Genomic DNA, 19605 nt, shown 5'->3' with positions numbered 1-19605 from the left:
CAAGCTTGTATGGCAAGAGCCTTTACCCAGTAAAATGTCTCTCCAGCAACCACTTGGGTTTTGCAGACAAGATCTCACTGGACATTGGATTGGTTGGTTTGTCTCAACTGGCTGGCCAATGAGCTCTATGTCCACTTGAATCCCACAATCCCTGGTGTGCTAGGCTTACAGACAGGAATTACTGTGCTTGGATTCTACATGAGTTCTGGGGATTCAAACTCGGGTTCTCATGATTGTACAACAAGAACTTCATTGACTGAGCCAAGCTTCCCAGTCCCTGGGTCAGCTTGTGTGAACTGTGAACTTATCCATTGTGTTACATCTTGATAGGATTTATAAGCCTAAACTCGATAGTGTATTAAAGGGGGACAGTGTGAAGAAAAATTCACCCTTATGAAAATCTTCCCTTGCTCAGTATTTCATGTCTTAAAGCTGAACAGAGTTAAAGCTGTTTTCAGATGGAAAACAGGCAAAGCTTAAAAAAACAAAAACAAACAAACAAACAAACAAACAAACAAAAACCCCACAACCCAATACTCTAAATGGTGATATAGGACCCACACTAGGAAAATGAAGTTTCTGGATTGGATTGATGTCTCAGTGGTTATGGAATGTACTTTCTCTTTCAGAGGATCTGAATTTTGTTCCCAGGATCCACAATGGGCAGCTCAAAACTGCCTGCAACTCCAGGTACAGGGGGTACAACACCCTCTCCTGGCCTCTACTGGCACCTGCATCACGAGCACATACAGACACACATGCACACAATTTAGGATAACAATCTCTTAAAAATGCACATCTTTCTTCATACCTATAGGTTTTGTTGTTGTTGTTTTGTAGTCTACTGGCTATTTTGGGGAGGAAGTATGGCTCTACTTCTGTTACATACTGAAGCATTTCTTTGTTTTCCCTCTATAGCCATATTGGGGTAAGGAAGAACATTATAGCAGTGACCTTTTATCCTTTAGGGTCACCACAGATAGCAGGCTGGGACACGACGCAGTTAACATATTCTCTGTGTGTTGATCTTATCTTAGCTAGTCTCTAGTTACCATAGAACCTGGAGCCTGGTGTATTTTGCTGTATGTCTACCTCCTGGTTCTGTAGAGGGCATGTTGATCTAAGGCTGTGTAGCACCCTCTCTCATGGGTCATCAAACCTGGGCCTGAGAAAGCAGACCTGGATCAGGGTCACCTGATACAGCGGTGTCTTCTGAAAGTTGTTCTCGCCCATCTAGGCACTGACCCCAACAGCTCTGGTGGACACATGAGGTAGTCTTCTCTGCCTTTCCTCCATCTTTAGTCTTTGTGCACATTAGCCACTTGGGTCAGGTTGGCTAACTTTTATGTCAACTCCACCAAGCAAACACTAAACACAGAGTTGCTTAGCATTAGGATGAGAAGAGGGAGGAGAAGGAGAAGGAAGAGGAGAAGGAGAGGGAGGAGGAGGAAGAGGAGGAGGAGGCAAGGGAGGAGGAAGAGGAAAAGGATGATGACGACGACGAAGAGGAGTGTTTTGAAGGTCTTTAAAGTAAAAAAAAAAGGGCATTGGCTATTGGGTGGGAAAACAGTTGGTTGAATTCTTGCCTAGCATTCATGGATCCCTAAGTTCTTGCCTAAGTTAGGCATGATGGTGCATGCCTGCAATCCCAGCACTCTGGAGGCCATGGCAGGAAGATCAGGAGTTCAAGGTCAACATGGGCTGTAGGAGTTTGAGGTTGCCCTAGATACTGCCTTAAACCAAACCAAACCAAACCAAACCAAACCAAACCAAACCAAACCAAACCAAACCAAACCAAACCAAACCCCAAACCAAACCAAACCAAACCAAACTGCAAAAGCTGTGACCTAGCTCCTTTCAACACTTGGACTTGGTATGGGGTTTTCTTGGAGTGTCCTCTCTTCCTTGCTTCCCTCCCCCCCTTCTTTCTTCCCCCTGTCCCTCTCGAACTTGAAATATGTTCACATATAAACATGAGGTTATTTTTTTTTCTATAATACCTCTTAGGGGAACTTGCCTCATTGAGGAGGGTCAGATTATAAAATGCTCCACTAACTGAACACACAGGCCATGAGAGTTCTCTAGACTTTGGTTTTCCCCAAATCTAAAATAAATTGATTACAAAAGGTACTGCACACCTTTCAGAATGCAGTCTATATATTCGTTAAGGATGCAAGCAATGGATTTATTAGCTTAATAAGTAATTACTGCCACCTATTTACGGACACCAAATGATAAACACTGACAGAGTAGAATCTCAATACAAATTGACTATAAATCTCATTAACATCTTTAACGGGAAAGGGTGAGAACACACACTTTCTGTGAGAGGCTGTGACACAGCAGGCTCAGCTCTGTAAATGTCCAGTCTCCTGTGGCCTTTGCAGACGTCCTAAACACGCTGGCATTGTTTTATATGCAGCAGATTGAAATTGACAAAAATGGTCACGGTAACCCCTCCCATTCCCCCGGCCGCCCAAACAAAAGCAGGCTGAAAGATTGGTATCAGGGTACTACTCAGCTACCAGAAACAATGACTTAATGAAATTCTTAAGAAAATGGATGCATCTAGAGAATATCATCCTGAGTGAGATAACCCCGTCACAAAAGAACAGACATAATATGCAGTCACTGATAATGGGATACTAACCCCAGAAAGCTCTGAACACCCCAGAAACAACTCTTAGACTGTGTGAAGTTCAAGAAAAAGGAAAGAAAATAAAATAAAAGAAAAGAAAAAAAAAACATTAGGCTCAATCCTTACACACCAAGAAAACTTTGACTAATTCTGGGTTACATTCTGTTTTACATGTACTTTATGCTCATTGTAACTAGTAAGATCTTAATGCACACTATCAAACCTTTAAAAAAAAAAGCCAAGCACTGACAAAAATGTATTCGTATACTTTTATGCAAAGATGCTTAAAATTTGTTCATTTATGTTTGTTTTTTAAAATAAAGTTGTTAAAAAAAGAAAAATAACCAATGGTAGCCTTCTGATGTTTGAATGTAAAATAGCCCCCATAGAAAGAATTTGTGTGTTTAATTCAAGAATTCTCAACCTCTGGATCATAACCCATTTCACATATCTCTACCTCCAAAAATGTTTATAATATGATTCATAACAGTGGCATAATTTAACTTATGAAGTAGCAGAAAAAATAATTTTATGGATGGGGGTCCCCACAAAATGAGGAAGTTGTATTAAAGGGTTGCAGCATTAGGAAGGTTGAGAACCACTGGTTTAAATAGTTGGTACCTAGATGATGGTACTAGTTTGAAGGGCTGTGGTACCTTTAGCTGATGCAAAGCCCCAGTCTGAAATGGGTCACTGGAGGACAGAACTGACGCTTGATAACCTGTTAAATTCTGTCATTTTCTGCCTCCCAGTCTGTCTGAATGTGAGGAGGCAGAGGATTGTAGCTGCATGCCATGGTGCCTTTAGCCACAGTGCTTCCAACTATGTTGGGTTTTATTGTTTCAAATTATAAGCCGAAGCACCTCATTCTTCCTTAAGTTGCTACCTGGCAAGTCTTTTGTCCCAGACAAAAGAAGTCACTAAAATGTAGACCCAACAGAAAAAAAAAAAAAAAAAAAAAAAAAAGATTGGTATCAGGGGATAATACGCTGCTTGCTTGTTGCAATGCCGGCAAAGCTCATATCTGTCAGTCTTGGGTGAAGAGAAAAATGTTAGGTATACTGATCATGAAGAGATGAAAGCAGGGTCCAGGAGAGCAGGCTGGAATGGAGGACTGTTCGCCTGGCACTAGAGGGTCACTATGGGGGAGGAGGGATGGGTGAGTCATGCCTCGGAGGCAGGCAGATGCATGGAGCCAGTTCCTGCCCAGAAGCCGAGGTGGGAGAGGAGTCTGGGAGCCTGCAAGTGATGTTGCCAATCTCATCTAATTGCAATATTGCAACTTGGCATTCCTCCTCCTTCTCCTCCTGGAACAGCCTCTTGACTTCCCTCTGGCCAGAGGGGGCCAAGAGTTTGGCCAGATTAGGAGATATGTGCCAGTTCAGCCCCGAGAGCTCTTAGCAGGCAATAACAGGACGGGAGGCCAGGAGAGCAGATAGGAAAAGTGATGGTCGTAAAGGAAGAGAGAATTGAGATCTGAAACCCTGGTCTAATCAAGGAACTGAGCCAGGCACTTCAGCCTCTGTGTGTTCCCAGGTAAGAGAAGTCACGTAATGTTGGTATGAACAACTGGGGTTTTACAACTGGGGAAACTGAGGCTGTGCAGTTAAGTCACTCTAGTTGCAGGGCTTACTAAATGGTATCTGTGATCAAATACAAGTGTGTCTGGATGGGTACTCCCCGATCTGAGCACAGCCATCTTCACATCTCTGCCAACCTGACCCACCCGGTCTGCCCTTCACTTGCTTGTCTAAGCCTTTCTGTAACCCTGGGACCAGCACCTGTTTTTCCATTTGCTCTCCCCAAGAAGATCATAAATTCTGCCCTCAGGAATTATTCAGATGCACACTCCACCTTATTTTCTACCATTTCTTTGTGCGCCTTGGGTCTTCTGCTCTGCAAACTCAGAGGTTGGCATGCATGCTTCCTGCTTTTTCAGATCTATCACAATGCTTACAGCATTTGCTCTCAGCGCAGGGCTTATAAAATGCTATATTCCCCATTCCTTGCAGCACCGTGCACAAAAGCCAAAAGAAGTCGTTGCTACTGAAGTGTGCAACAATGGGCAGTTGGACAAAGCAAATGTGGTACACACGAATAATGGAATAGTATTTCTGTTGGCTTCCAAAGCCTGGGAGGAACTAGAGATCACTGTGTTAAGTGTAATAATCCAGGAGTGGAAAGACTTTACAGAAGGTGATAACAGGGTTGTGGTTACCAGAGACAGGGAGGAGGGAGCAGATGGAGAGATGGAGAAAGACATTATGCCATAGATGGAAGCAAGATGTCCTGGTGTGTTGTTGACCAGAACAGGGCTGAGGATGACATTAATGTAGTTTGGGTTTCAAAAGGGTAGAAGAAAGCATCCTGAGTATCCTTACCTAAAGAGAAATGTTTGAGGAGAGAGCTGCTTAACTTGATTTAAATATCATACAGTGCATATGTGCAACAAAATCACATGAACCGAGCTGTAGCTCATTGGTGGAGCACTTGCATAGAAGATTCGAGACCCTGGGGTCAAGTCCCAGCACCACAGGAACATTTATGGGACACTCCATCAATATGTCATTTTTAATGTATTCACAAAACACTGGCTTACTTATATCTGTAATATAACATACACAAACACTGTATATATTTATATAATAAAACAAGTGCACATATGCATATACTCCTCAGAAAGACCATAGAATAAAGCCCTTTTCTGTTTTCCCCCCATTTCCAGAATGAGACCAGAAAGAAGTAAAAGGTTAACCTGTGGGCGCCCCCACAAAAGACATGGAGTCTTTCTGGCTGGCATCTTTCCCATTGGCTGCTAAGCAGTCTTGGCCAGGAGCTTCTGGGGTGTCTGACAGGAAGGACTCTGAATTCTAGACATCAGAATGGGTGACAAAGTTCCATCTAGAATTGGATCTCTCACTGGAAATAGCTCAATAAGAAGGGCTTTCTAAGATGTCATTTAGTGGCTTTGTAGTATGTCACAGGCATCCTGAGATCATGATATCATGTGTATCATTTAACGGATAAGCTCTGGGTCCAGGAGCGTCTGGGAATGGGCTGGCAGGCTCTCTGGCACAGCATGTGTCCGCACCCTCCCCCCTTCAGTGCCTTTGCTCACAGTCACCAGTGTCGAAGGCACAGGGCTCCTTTCTTCTTTGCTTTTGTAGAAATCTCACAAAAACATCTTTCAAGGAACTGCCCCTAATTCCCAAGAGCCTCTTCTCACCCCAGTGAAAGCTTTACTTCTCAGAAAAACTGTTGAACCAACGCAGAGACTCTCAGCTCAGTTGCTTTTTCGCTGAGTTCCAGAGAGACACAGGGCAGCATCGAGAGTCTGTAGCTTGTGATCAGTGAGTCCTGCTTCTCAGCCCAGAACCCCTGAAAGTCCTTACAAAGCACGGGTGACATCCATGCACCCACCTTAATAGCTGTGAGCTTCTCTGAGGACTTGGGACTGTCATTTTTCTTTTTCTCTTTTTTCTTTCTTGGCTAGGACTTTACTGATGAATATGGGCTATTTCTAGCTCGCTCAGACAACAGTGAGGTGAGTGTCCTTCTATGTACCTCTAATTATGTTCACACGACTCTCCATAGGACATGTGTATGCATTCAGATCATTCTTAACTCCTTAGACTTTGAAGCCATTTCTAATGATTTCTGCACTCACCCCACAGCTAAAGAGCTTCAGCTGAAAGTATGTCTTCCACAGCTCTTGGTTACAACAGCAGGGCCCTTCCTGTGCTGACAGTTACCTAAGAGCTACAACAGAGAACACAAGCTGGTGTCCCCAAAATGGCTTGATCTCTGCTCCATGCCATCACCTCCCTCACCCTAGGTGGCTACACTGTCCTCACTCTGGGTGGTGATGGAATGCACTTCCCAGCGCTCACCTCTCCTCACTCAGAAAGGTCTTCAGCCAAGAGTATTGTAAATAAATTTATTAATGGACTATGAAAATAGAAGCAATATGACCCCCTTTTGGGGGGAGAGGAGGAGAGATCAAAGTTCAGGAATGCTGTAGAAGGATGTGGATTTTTTACGAAACAAATTCTAGCAATCTCTGGGACTCCTAAATTACCATCAGGAAGATTGCTGGTCTTAGAAGATGGCACTATGTCAGATGCATCTTAGATACATCCCACAGACACAGGTTATAACCTTGGGTGTCTATGGCCAGAAAGAGGATCTTCTTGAGCTCTGTTTTTTTCATCTACTGAATGGTATTAGTGGGGCATCGGGAGTATTTTATGATGGTAAGTGTAGTTATTGTTTCCAATGCTGGGACAAACATGCTGGAAAAAGCAGTTTAAGAAAGGAAGGCTTTGTTGTGGCTCACAGTTTCCACTATGGGGAACTAACCTTGAACTCTCAACCTGTCTCTGCTTGATCAGGTCATGGAATCACAGCAGGAGTTCTCAGCCTTCCTAAAGCTGGAACTCTCATGTTGTGGTAACCCTTAAAATTGTTTATTTTTATTTATATGGTGACCATAAAACTATTATTGGAGACTTATTCATTTACGATGTATACAGTATTCTGCCTGCATGTATGCAAGAGCAGACAGTGCTCTTAACCTCTGGGCCTCCATTGAATTATTTTTGTTGCTACTTCATAGTTGTGACTTCGCAAGTGTCACGAATCAAAATGCAAGTAGCTGGCATTTCTGATGATAGTCTTAGGTGACTCTGGTAAAAGGGTTGTTTGATCTCCATAGAGGTCTTGCACCACAGGTTGAGAACTGCTGGATTACAAGCATGCACAACTATGCTTTGCTCATTTTTTATTTTATTTTTTTATGAGTTGGAGAGTAGAATTCCCAGCCTCTGTCTCCTTAGGCCATAGAACTGGGTGACTGGAATACAGAGCTGAAGATTGCAAGTTACCAACAGAGATGGTGGGTTGCTGCAGAAGCATCAGCATGGAGTATTTTCTGGGTGTGAGTCCTGGCAGAGGAAGAACTTGACTTCACCAGGTACTGTGCCATTGAGTTCCGGACCACCTGTACTGGTTGCTTTCTGTCCAGTTCGTTGAAACAATCTAGAAATATCTGGGAAGAGGGACGATCATTTAAGGAGTGGCCCACATCACATTGGCCTGTAGGGAATTCTGTGGAGCATTTTCTTGATTCATGATTGTTACCAGGGTGTGGGGAACCCACTATGGGCAGTTTGCCTCCTGGGCGGGTGGTTCCCAGTTCTATAGAAGATTAAATGGAGAAAAGCCAGGAAGCATCCCTCCTCTGTGGTTTAGGCTTCAGTTTCTATGCTGATCTCCTCATGACAGACTATGATGTAGAACTGTAAGCTGAAATTAACCTTATCCTCTCCAAGTTGCTTTTAGTCAGTGTCTTATAGCAGTGGGGAAGTAAATTGGGGCAGCATCCCAATTAAGGTAGGCTTTATCATCTCCATTTCACACAAGGGGAAACCGAGGCACAGAGAGTTGTACTTTTAAGCATATGCAGGTAGTAAATTAAAGAGCTGATGCTAATCTTAAATAGGCCTATTCTGGTGGTCAAGCTTATAGGTATCTGTGCAAAGCACAGGTTTGGAGGGGTATTGAACCTGGGGAAAGTGAACCTACAGCATTATTAAAGGAAGGAAGAGTCAAGTAGGAAACACAAGAGATCTCCCTCACACAAGAGGGCCTTGAAGAGCACAGTGGTTGTGGCTCTTGTGGGGAGGATGTCTTGCTTGGCTGGAGCCATGGAGAACCAACATTCAAGAGGTGGCAAGCTTTAGATGAGGACTCAGACATGCTGGGACCATCCTGTTCTCCTTTTGAAGAGAGGATAGTAAGACCTACGGGCCGACAGATGTCTGAGAGCTCTGTTCCTATTGTGCTTGTGATGATACCAGCAGTCCTTCTTCTCTCTCAGGATGGGACTCCATGCTTGTCCCAGCTACAACTGCCTCCCTCACTGGGAAGGACCTTTTATGAGTTCTCCAGGGGCATACATCTGTAGTCATGATCTAGATGTGTGGCTTCTGGGCCTTTGTCCTTGACACTCTTTATGTAGGTGGCGTTTTATTCACCTTCCCTGAAGCAGAATTAGGGAATGCAGGCGAGGCAGAAACAATTCCTATGCCACCATTGGATGGCGGTGACTAGCTCCACAGTAGATCTCTCAGCCTTTCTACAGGAGGTTGAGCACACCTTCCCCATCCAGTCTGTTAACGATACTCTAGTTTTTCTCTATCTGGAACTCAGCACTTCTTTCAGACAAAACACCTGGAACATTTTTTTTTCTAAATATATAAGCAGGACATTTGTAACTCTATCTAAAAGTTTCAGCTGTACACTGGGCAATGTATGCTAACACAACTTTTCCAAGAGGCCAGAGCTCACTCTGGGCTTGATTGTATTTGATCTGTAGATGACCACAGTGATGACCATCCAGGATGAAGCAGGAGCTACTACCCTCTATTGCTGATACATGTACCCTCAGTCACCATAGAAACAGATAACTTGATTCTCAAATTGATTGGGTTAGGAATCTAGGGGATTCCTGAGGCACAGCTCTGGGACATGAGGGCAATTCCACAGGGCACTAACTGATGCTTCACCCAGCCTGAAAGGAGAGGGTTCCAAGTTTTTCCTGTCATCATCATGCCGTCCCCAGCATGACGACTGGACCCTCAAACTGTGAATTAATGAATCCTTTCCTTCCTTAGGTTGCTTCTTGTAGGGTATTTGATCACAGCAGGAGGAAAGCAAAGACTACAAGCAGCCCTCCTATTCTGTGCTGTCAAACTCACAATGGTTGCCTTCCTGAGTTTGGCCAAATCCCTTCCATCCCTGTAAGCTACACTCTGTCTCCGTGAAAGTGGGTTGATGCCGCTGGGTGCCTTCTCACTGGGCTTGCTTTCCCCTTGGCACCATGAGTCCCAAGGGAAGAATGTTAATGCGCATTTTCAGTGACATTTGTTGCCACAGCTGATGACACCTGCCATTCAACAGGTAGTAATGACACAGTTACTCTTGGAATAAACTTTTGGAAAAATGGCCTGTTGCAATTCTGATATGAAAAACAATCCTAATATTCAACTATTCAAACTGTATGTCAATAATAAAACATGACGGTTATTTTCAAAGATGCCTTGAACCAGCATAGGTTCAACTATCAATGAACAAAAGACACCAGACTGCTGCTTTTACCTGCTAGTCTGTCTACCTCCCCCACTCAAATTCTGCCAAGCTACCCATCCCTTGAATGAGAAGTTTAGAGTAGAGAATCGCTAACACTCATGCCTTGCATCTGGTAAGCTTTAAAGAAAGCAGGCTTTAAAATGCAATGATGAACAAAAGTGTGCCATTTGTTGTGGAAAAAGGTAGATGGGATAGACAGAGGGACAGACCTAGGTACTATTGTACAATCCTGATCCCCTAGCCAATGAAGAGGGCCTGGGAGGGGCTTGTTTCAGGCTTTAAACTTGCTCTCAGTTGGTGCTGTTTGACACTCTAGAACTACCTCCAGTTTACTACTCTAAATAACTCTCTGGTACTCTTAGTATGAAATGAAAACTCTTATTATGAAGGGAAGATCTTTGTTTCTCACACTCTAGACTTTCAGCTATAATAGGGACACAGCAGTACCTGCCTTCATTTGAACACTTCTCTGCCACTGTGACAGTGTGTGAAACCCTGACTCCTCCTCCCCCGAAGAAGGGGGTTGGTGGAAGTTCTCAGCAGGACTCTCAAGTTTGGGTTTTCCCATCCATTAGCAGATTCAGGTGGAAAAGTGAGGTAGCCATGGGTTGGGGTCCCCTCCACAACCCCCATGATGGGAGAGACCTCAAACTGTCCATGCACATATTATACCAGTCAAAAATGTGCAACCACCCAGCCTGTGCTAATCCTACACCCCAGTATGGTGTTCTTCACAAAGGTGAGAGGGAAGCAGAGAAGGGGGATGTACCCTTGGGAGCCACTTCACTTCATGTGGCCATCCTCACAACCAGGAAAGGGACAGGGCCTCTGCCTTTACTGGACACAGATGACCTCTCTATGTGGCCACATTTGCCTAGCAGAGATAGACCCTGAGGTCTGAGTTTATGGCTGCTATCTGGCACCATTTCTAGCTGCCTCGTGGACTTAGTTTTTTGCATTCCTAAGCTCATTTGGACAGAATCTTGGGTTCCATGATTTTTTTTCTCTTGAAGGCAGAAAGAGGCTGTGGATCACACAGAACATCCTGTCTGGCTACAGAACTTCTGGGAGAAGCTAACATCTCAGGTGATTCCAATGCTGGTCCCAGTAGGAGTACCCTGCCTCCATCCCCCCAACCCAGAGTGAGTATCATTTGTTTCTTTCTTCATTTCTTCTATGGAGCCTTGTGACAATGTCCCTTGTAGCAATTAACCCGGGACCTCTGCAGGGCTTCTGCATCCAGCAGGAAAAAGATTTTGATATCTCAGGCCGCTTTTTATCAATTTCTAGTTTCCTTGTCTGCCCTCCCACCCCCTCCAATGACTTTAGGATGAACAAGAAAATGTGCTTGTGAGGTTCTGTCTGTCAGGGAAGTGGGGGAGAGGAGGAGGTGGAATGGGGGTGTATCCTCCCATCATTCCTTGCTGGTGGCAAACCGGTTGCTATGGAGTCAGCATGGGAACACTGTGGTCAGGCTGTCATTGGTTGACTTCTTGGCCTTTCTCCTTGGCCACTCTGTTCCCATGGTGAGTCATTTACAGGGCCACCAACAAGAAAATGAGCTGGAGGGAGGGAATGTATGATATGGGGTTCAGGGACATCCCCAAAGTGCCATTACTCCACCGCCAACTTCTCACTGACTGTAATTATCTCCATCAGGTGGGGATAATTAGTGTCCATGCTGAGATGGTCGATGATCAGAATAAAAGGGAAAGTTCTGAGGGTTGAATGATAACTTCTCGTTTTCCTGTTTCCCCCAGGGCCCTCCTGCCCACTTGTTTCTCTTTAGCTAACCTCACTTGAACCCAGAAAGCCACTGACCCCATGGGGTGCACTGGGTTTGGGGAAGCTGAGAATAGAGCTGCAGGCAGTGGGATCTGGGGTTCATACCGTATGCGAGGCAGGAGTGCTGTGAGCATCACAGGCCATAAGCACTTCCTGTCTTAGTGGTGTTTCCTGTTACCATACCATGTAAAGAGCAACTTCCCAGAGAGAGGGTTTAATTAGGATCACAGCTGCAGGGTATGGTCCATCCTGAGGAGGAAGGTGCAGCAGTGGAAACTGAGGCAGTTGGTCACATTAAAATTAAAAGAAGAAAGTGATAGGTGTTGGTGCTCACCCACTATGGAACCTAATTAGGTTCTCTAGGAACCTAATCAAAACAGTGCCTCACAGATGTGGCCAGGGGCCCATCTCCTAGGGTATTCTAGAGTTAATCAGGCTGACAAATGAGATAAGCCTTCACACTGACTTAGAGGCAAAACGAAATGAAATGAAACAAAACAAAAACTTTCCCCTTCTCTGACTTAAGAGTTCCCAGTGGGTAATAGAGTCCTAAGACCTGTTCAGAGCTTACTGTTTCTGAAGCTGGGCTTCCTCAATCTCCAAATACCCTCTTTTCTTCTTGGGTGCATCCATTCATCCTTCATTTCCCCATCTTCACATAGCCACATCATCAACTCCTGTCAATTCTGGGAGTCTGTATCCATGACAATGACCCTTACAATTTTCATCACCATCATTTACCCTGGACATCTGGAAAAGCCTCTCATCTGGTCCTTTTGTGTCTGCCCTAGACTCTTCTCTGCTTCAGTTCATTTCCTTTACAGCTCTCCAGATGGTATTTTTGTATGCAAATCAACCTTTCTCTTGCTCAATGCCTCCTAACTCTATCCATTGATCTAGAGTCAAACCTCATGTCTGTACCATGGCCACAGGGTCCTCTGCCATCTGGCCTTGGCCCACCTCTTCCGTGCTCTCTCCCACCCCTGTTCTCTTCATTTTCTATAAGCCAGAGGCATAAGCTGCTCCCTCAGATCTTGGGATCCCTAAGGCAGGAAGCCTTTCTCCAGCAGATTGCATTTGCTCTTGGCTTTCATATCTCTCAGCCCTGTGCAGGTCAGTGTCCACTTACTGAGCAGGTCCTAAGAAATTATCTCCAGACACTGTAATTCCACATTCTTTAGGACTTATTTTTAACAAGCTTATTGTTGTTGTGTGTGGCTTGTATCTGTGTGTATGTAGACATGCATGCATGTGGGGTATTTGCCTGTGAGTACATGCTGTGCATGCCTCTGTGTACATGCATGTGTGTCCCTGCCCTTGTGTGTGGTGTATGGAAGTGTGTGCATGCATGTGTGTATATGCATGGAATGTATGTTTGTGTATACATGCTTATGTGTGTTCATTTATGTGCATACGTGCATGTGTATTTGTATGGGGAATGCCCTTTTTTAAAACACAAATAAGTCTGTGGGGTGTATGCCTTGTGTGTATGTGTGTGTGTGTCTGTGTGCATGTGCATGTGTATGAGTGTGGTGTATGTCTCATTGTGTACAGATGTGGATGCAGGTCTTCTTGTAGGTGTGTGTGTGTGTGTGTGTGTGTGTGTGTATGCAGAGGTTGACATTTGATCTTCAATGGCTTTTTCACCCAACTGTTTTGAGACAGGGTCTCTCCCTGAACCTGGAGCCCACTGTTTCAGCTAGACTGGATGACTAAAATCCTCCAAGGGTCTCTGTCTTCATTGTCAGGGTTACAGGCTTACACTGCTTTGTCTGGCTTTCTCAGTGTTGGTGCTGAGAATCTGAATTTAGGTCCTCATGCTTGGGGACCAACACATTGCCCACTGAACCATCTCCCCAGACCCCCTTCCCTCCCCACTTTGAGACAAGGTTTAATTCTACAGCCCTAGCAGATCTGGAAACTCACTCTAAGGGCTAGGCTGGCTTTGAACTTGTGGCAATCCTCCTGCTCAGTGTCCATACTGCTGGAAATATAGATGTGTGTCACCATGCTGAGGCTCATTTTGTTTATGAGACATAAGGGTCTATACATCCACCATGCTTGTTTAATGTCTTCCTTACACTGCTGGGCTGCCAGTTCCTTGAAGCCAGGACTCCTAACCACAGAAGCCTTCAGTCTGTTAGATAAATGAATAATGCTGCTTGCAAATAGGGGTGAAAGATACACAAAGGAGTGTGGGGAGAGCCAAAAATAAACCTTGTCTCTGATGATTCATTTTTTTTCAATATATTATTCCTCAGAACGTTCTATATGGAAAGAGAAATCTAAAATGTCTATTAAAAACAGATCTTTGGGCGCAAGAAATTGGCTTACCAAGTCCACTCATAGCTCCTGATGTCACCACAAACAACTGAAAGACAAACGGCACAGTCTGATCACAGCTCAGGGCCTTTTTAGTTGGTAATGTCAAAACCACTACATCCTCAGCTGTTGTGAGTATTTCAAAGGAGAAGGAAGGTGGAGTCAGGAAAGCATGTCAGCTCTATCTGTGGGCAGGACTCAAAGTGCTTCTTCTAGAAGTTACTATGTATCTGTGGTTCCAGTATTATAGGTATCATGGGCATTTCTAAAAGATGGTGCCTCAGCACCCTCAACACAACACAAGCCTCAACTCTTGTCCTTAGCCTCTCCTGATTTTGAAGAACCTACAGGGCCACTGTGTATGGGTACGATCTTGCTAATCTTTTGTCTTTCTGATTCGAGGATGGGAACACGGGTCCCTGACCCTGACCCTTGCTGGACGCAGTGTCTGAGAGTTATCAGCATGTGAACCAGATTCCTAGGCCAGTCCTGGTTGATTCTCTGGTCCCTTGTGTGGAGAAAGTGAAGCATATGTCTGCCCACATTACTGTGATGGCTATTTCTGTGCTTTGTGGAGACCCCTATTGGGCCATAGTTTGGTTTTGGTTACTAGACATCAGTGACTTAGAAGTTATTATAAAGATACAATTTTTGAGGGTGTGTGTGTCAGGATCTCATGTCTTTTGTTTTTTGTGACAAGTTTTTGCCCAGTCTAGGCTGCCCTTTGAATTCAAAATATGGTAAAGATGTCTCTGAACTTCAGATCCTACCTCTGCCTCCAAAGGGCTGGAATTATATGCAGGCACCAGCATGCTGGTTTAAATGATGCTAGGGGTGGAACCAAGGGCTCCAGGGGTTCTACCAACTGAGCTCCTTCCCAGCATAAAATAACCATCCGTATATAACATGAATACATGCTATTTGTTAAGTTCTAGCTCTCCACGCCCTGAGTTAGTGAGCGATTAGGACACATGCCTTCAATCAGAGCAGTGGATGGTAGCCAAACACTAGAATGAGAAGCTGTTGCTTTCTTGTGTCCTGGTGTACCTCTGGCAAACACAGCTTGCTGGAACCTTGAAGGTTCATAGTTGTGGAAGATGAGATGAGGATTGTAGGAGGTAGAGGTGCCAAGGACAGCACAAGACACAGAACCAATTAAACTGCTCTCACAGGAGCTCACAGATACGGAACCAGCAGTCAGGGAGCCTATGGGGGTCTGGCCGAGTTCCTCTGCATGTATGCTATGGCTGTGTAGTTTGGCATTCTTTTGGGACTCCTAATAGTGGGAATTGGGCAGTCTCTGCCTCTTTTGACTGCTTTTGGTTCATATGCTATGTTTGGTTGATATTCATGGGAGACCTGCCCGTTTCTGAAGAGAACTGGAGGAGTGGATGCAATGGGAAAAGGGAGGAACTGGGAGCAGAGAAGGATGAGTGGATGGATCATAGGTCATCTGGCAAAATGTCTAACACTAGGAACAACTAGGGACCTTCAAGGTTCTGCCCAGCTCTGTGTTTGTCAGAGACACGCCAGGGCGCAGGGAAACAACAACTTCTCATCTTCCACCATTACTGGGTCTCCGACCAAGTCACTGTCTTAGCACCCTTGCTTTTGTATCTGGGTCAAGGTAAAATGGGATACACACATATTGCTGAGAAGCATTCTAATGCATACTTTGACCCATAGTGAGGTTGTTAAACTCCGTGATTGGCTGAAGCAGCCTTGAAAAGGGAAAGCCCACCGAGCTGGACACAACATCTTATGGTGGTGCAGTCCTATGGGGATCAGATGCTATTGTCCACTCATACATTTACCTCCAGGCTTCTATGGGGAGGAGTCTAAGAATCCAGATGCTGTGTCTCTGGGTTAAGTAAGCTCCTGCTGTATTCCTGCTTTTTCTCTGGACTTCTCCAAGAGGGCACTCGACTTGCAGAGTAACAGGAGCAGCAGCACACAGTAACTGTCCTAAGGTTTTACTACTGTGAACAGACACCATGACCATGGCTACTCTCATAAGGACAACGTTTAATTGGGGCTGGCTTACAGGTTCAGAGGTCCAGTCAATTATCATCAAGGTAAGAGCATAGCAGCATCTAGGCAGGCCTAGTGCAAGAGGAGCTGAGAGTTCTACATCTTCATCTGAAGGCTGCTAACAGAATACTGACTTTCAGGAAGCTAGGATGAGGGTCTTAAAGCCACAGTAGCACATCTACTCCAACAGGGTCACAGCCATTAACAGTGCCACTCTCTGGGCTGAACATATAGAAACCATTACAGTACCCCAAACCAAACATCTGAAATCCATGAACATCATGCTCACTGAAGGCTGAAAACCTAACACTGTAAACTTCACAATGACACTCAACCGAGAAGCTGTGGTTTCTGTGTTACTCACAAAAAGCAGAGACACTGAGTGGGGCCCTTTAATTAGGCTAAATAGGAGGATGGCTTCCAGGCTCCACATCATCATGGTGTTGGTTCCTAAGACTCTCCAGTGGACCCTCAGAAACCATAAGAGTGCAGTCCATAAATATTGTGGTCCATAGACACTCAGGGGCTGCAAAAATTATGGGAGTGAAGAAGATCGTAAGGGGCTGTGGTGAGCTGGTGAATGTAGAGGTGACTGCTCTTCCGTTTCCTTCAACCATTGCCAAACTTATACAGGATAAACAATGCTGTATCTGACAGAGGATTCAGTTTGTAAAGTAGGCACATGAGACTCTGGAAGGATGTGAAAACACTGAAGGCAGACCACAGGGCTGCTGGAGAGAGGCAGGTGTTTGCTCTTAGAGGAAGTACCAGCAAGGCAAGCTCACACTGTGTTCAGGCTCCCATGTTTGTACTTACATCAACACATTCAGAGCTATCTCTTCCCGCTGTTTACTCAGTGGCTGGATTTATCTCTAAGCAAGCCCTTCCCCGGCTTGGTTTTCTCTGTCCTCGCCTTGTGTTTGGCAGTATTGGCTGAGTATCCAGTCTTGCACCTTCTCTCCCACATCACCCTACCCCCTCCAACTGCCTTCTTATTTAAAGAAAAACAAGATTAAAACAGTGAACCATGAGGCTTTCCAAATTACAAGGCAGACAGAGTAAGACCTGGGGGAGGATGGTTAGGAAGCAATTACTCCTCCACCATTAGGAACATTGGTCCTAATTCACATCAAATACAAATTGTAGATGGGGGAATTATGGGTCTGAATACTTTCATAAGGGGTGGATTTATGCACTTAGACATCAATAGACACATGGAGGCCAAACTCCATGCCATGCTTCTTTGCCTGATTTTAAGATGTAGTCATCTACAAGGGAGTGACCACTGGGAAGAGAGAGCTCACAGACATTGGCTAAGGGTGGAGAACACAAAGCCAGACTGCCTTCCTCATCAGGGCAGCTTGAGTGGGTTGTAACATAAACATTCTAGATTGTGGCCAAAGGAATAGTACACATTAAAGTAAGATGTCAGTGGACCTCAACATTGCCCACAGTTGATCGTTTTTAATTTGCCTCTTTCTTCCCTTTCCTTTCTATACTTCTTGGGTTCAAAAGTACTTTAAAAAAAATTGTATGAACAAATCGAATACACAACACAGCAGGGCTACTGAGCTTCTGAATATGAGCCACAAGAAACAACTTTATCATTCTGCTGGAATTAGAGTTTTCCCCTTTTCAAAAACCAGAACCAGGAAAAGAAGAATCTTTTTCCCATTTAGAAGAGGAAACCAGGGCCTGCCTGGGTAAAGTGACTTGCTCAAGGCCTCACAGAGGGGCCATGTGCTGGATCCAGTGCTTTATCATGCAGGAACAGTTCTGGCATCAGGGCAGAATGGCCCTGGCAGCTTTGTGAAAAGAGGATCATGGGAGTCCTGCTTTGTTGCTGTGAGCATTAAGTTAGAGGGTATCTCCATGCTGTGCCAATGGTAGATGCTCAGTAAATGTTGATTGTATTAAACTATCTGCCATTCTTCCTCTTTACATCTACAGAACATTATTCACAATGATGTCTGTGCATCTTCACAGCATATTACTCTGGCAGCAGACAGCTGGCCCAACCATAGAAACATCCAGAAATACCCACAACATTCAAAGAGCAGTTGACCAAAACTTTAGCAGAAACACATATACAATGAAATCTGTGAAAAATTCTCATGGTGTGTGTGTGTGTGTGTGTGTGTGTGCCATGTATACTGAGTATAGAGGTAAACCTCAGTGCCATTCCTCAGAGACCACCAACCTCGATTTCTGAGTCAGGCTCTCTCATGAAGACAGAGGACTCACTGATCTAGGCTGGCCAGCCAATAAGCCCAGAGATCTTCCCTCTCTGTGTCCCGAGGCACAAGCAGACACCATCATGATCAGACTTTATACATGGGTTCTGGGGGTCAAACTCCCATCCTCTTTTGTACAGCAAGTATTTTACCAACTGGGTAATTTTCCAAGTCCTAATTCCTAATTCTTGAATTTCCCATCTTTTTTCATCCCAAGAACATTATAGCATCAATTAAAGGGGTTGAGAAAAGTTGACTGACCTGGGGGAAATGTCACATCCTTGCTGCATGAAGGCCCCCAGGGAGAACCACAGGCTGTTGAATATGCCAAACTCATTTGACTGGTCACTGCTTGTCTGGTCTCGTCCCTCTTCAAATTCTTCACTGTGCCATTCATAGGGGCTGAAACGGCTGACCAGGAAGAGGACGACGCTCACTCCAATGTAGGCAAACACTATACACATCCAGATCTCATAGGCCAAAGGGTCAAGAAAGGAGAAGACACCTGGCTTGGACTTCTGTGGCTTCTTAATCATAATGGAGATTCCCAAACTCATGAACGGCTTGGAGAAGTCGATGACTTCCTCACGGACCAAGGTTATGGTCAAGGGAGCCACTGCCACATCTGCTCTCTGAAAGGATAAAATCAAATAAGGTTCAGTTGAACTCAGCAGCTCTTTGTCTTGTTTCTGTTCTTCCCCTCTGTGTGTGTTTCAGTCTCTTCTGTCTGCTTTGTATGTATCTTTGTCTCTCTGTCTCTCTCTGTCTTAAACCTGGAGCTCACAGATTGGCTAGACTGGTTGACCAGTTGAACCCCTACCATCCTCTGTTCTTGCTTCCCCTCCCCAGTGCTGAGATGCCAGGCATGTACTAAAGTACTGGACCTGTTATATGGGTGGAGTTAACACGTGCTTTGTGAACTGAGGTCTCTCCCCAGCTTCTGTTTTTATCTTTACTGTGAAGATTATTATTATTATTATTATTATTTACCTTAAGGATGTGGAAACAGTATAGAACCCTGTAAGACTAATTGTTCTGACACTGTGACATATTTCTGAAAAATGGACAACGGCTTGCTATTTGTCAGAGGAGTTGACTCCATTATTTGACAGCTCCGTCTGATAGAGATGCCTTCCTCAATCTGCAAGAAAGAGGCTGCTGCTTATGTTTATGCAGTGGCCAGGCTTCTTTCTTGAGCTCTGAGACCCTCTCCAGCCCTGCTCCCAGCCCTTTAGGCTGAATGTAGGTTTTCCAGTCCAAATACACTGGGAAGAAGCTAGAACCTTCAGGTGCTTACTAATCACACCCTACTCGCCTGAGACCCATGTGGCTCAACGAGAATGAGCCCTGAGAATTGGAGCCAGAGCTGAAGCTGCAGGAAGGAGGATCCCAGAGGCTAGCATTTGGGTTTCCCAATTCAGGGCTTACACTGGACTTGCTGGAAAC

The 19605-nt window shown here is 44.8% G+C and overlaps 1 protein-coding gene across 5 annotated transcripts in view; it reads right to left on the bottom strand.

Annotated features, from left to right (window-relative positions):
• Positions 1-19605, bottom strand: part of GRIA1 (glutamate ionotropic receptor AMPA type subunit 1) — a gene marked incomplete at both ends in the record, with an annotated part of 304357 nt that overhangs the window by 63390 nt on the left and 221362 nt on the right. For all 5 annotated transcript variants that reach the window (XM_080924568.1, XM_080924567.1, XM_080924569.1 and 2 more), the window contains one exon: positions 18421-18791. In XM_080924568.1, coding sequence (XP_080780694.1) covers positions 18421-18791 — 371 coding nt within the window. The remainder of the gene's footprint in view (positions 1-18420; positions 18792-19605) is intronic.

The sequence above is a fragment of the Micromys minutus genome (assembly GCF_963924665.1).
Source record: "Micromys minutus genome assembly, chromosome: 10".
NCBI lineage: Eukaryota > Metazoa > Chordata > Mammalia > Rodentia > Muridae > Micromys > Micromys minutus.
Note: the sequence above shows the minus strand (reverse complement) of the source record. Positions and strands in the feature narration are given on the sequence as shown.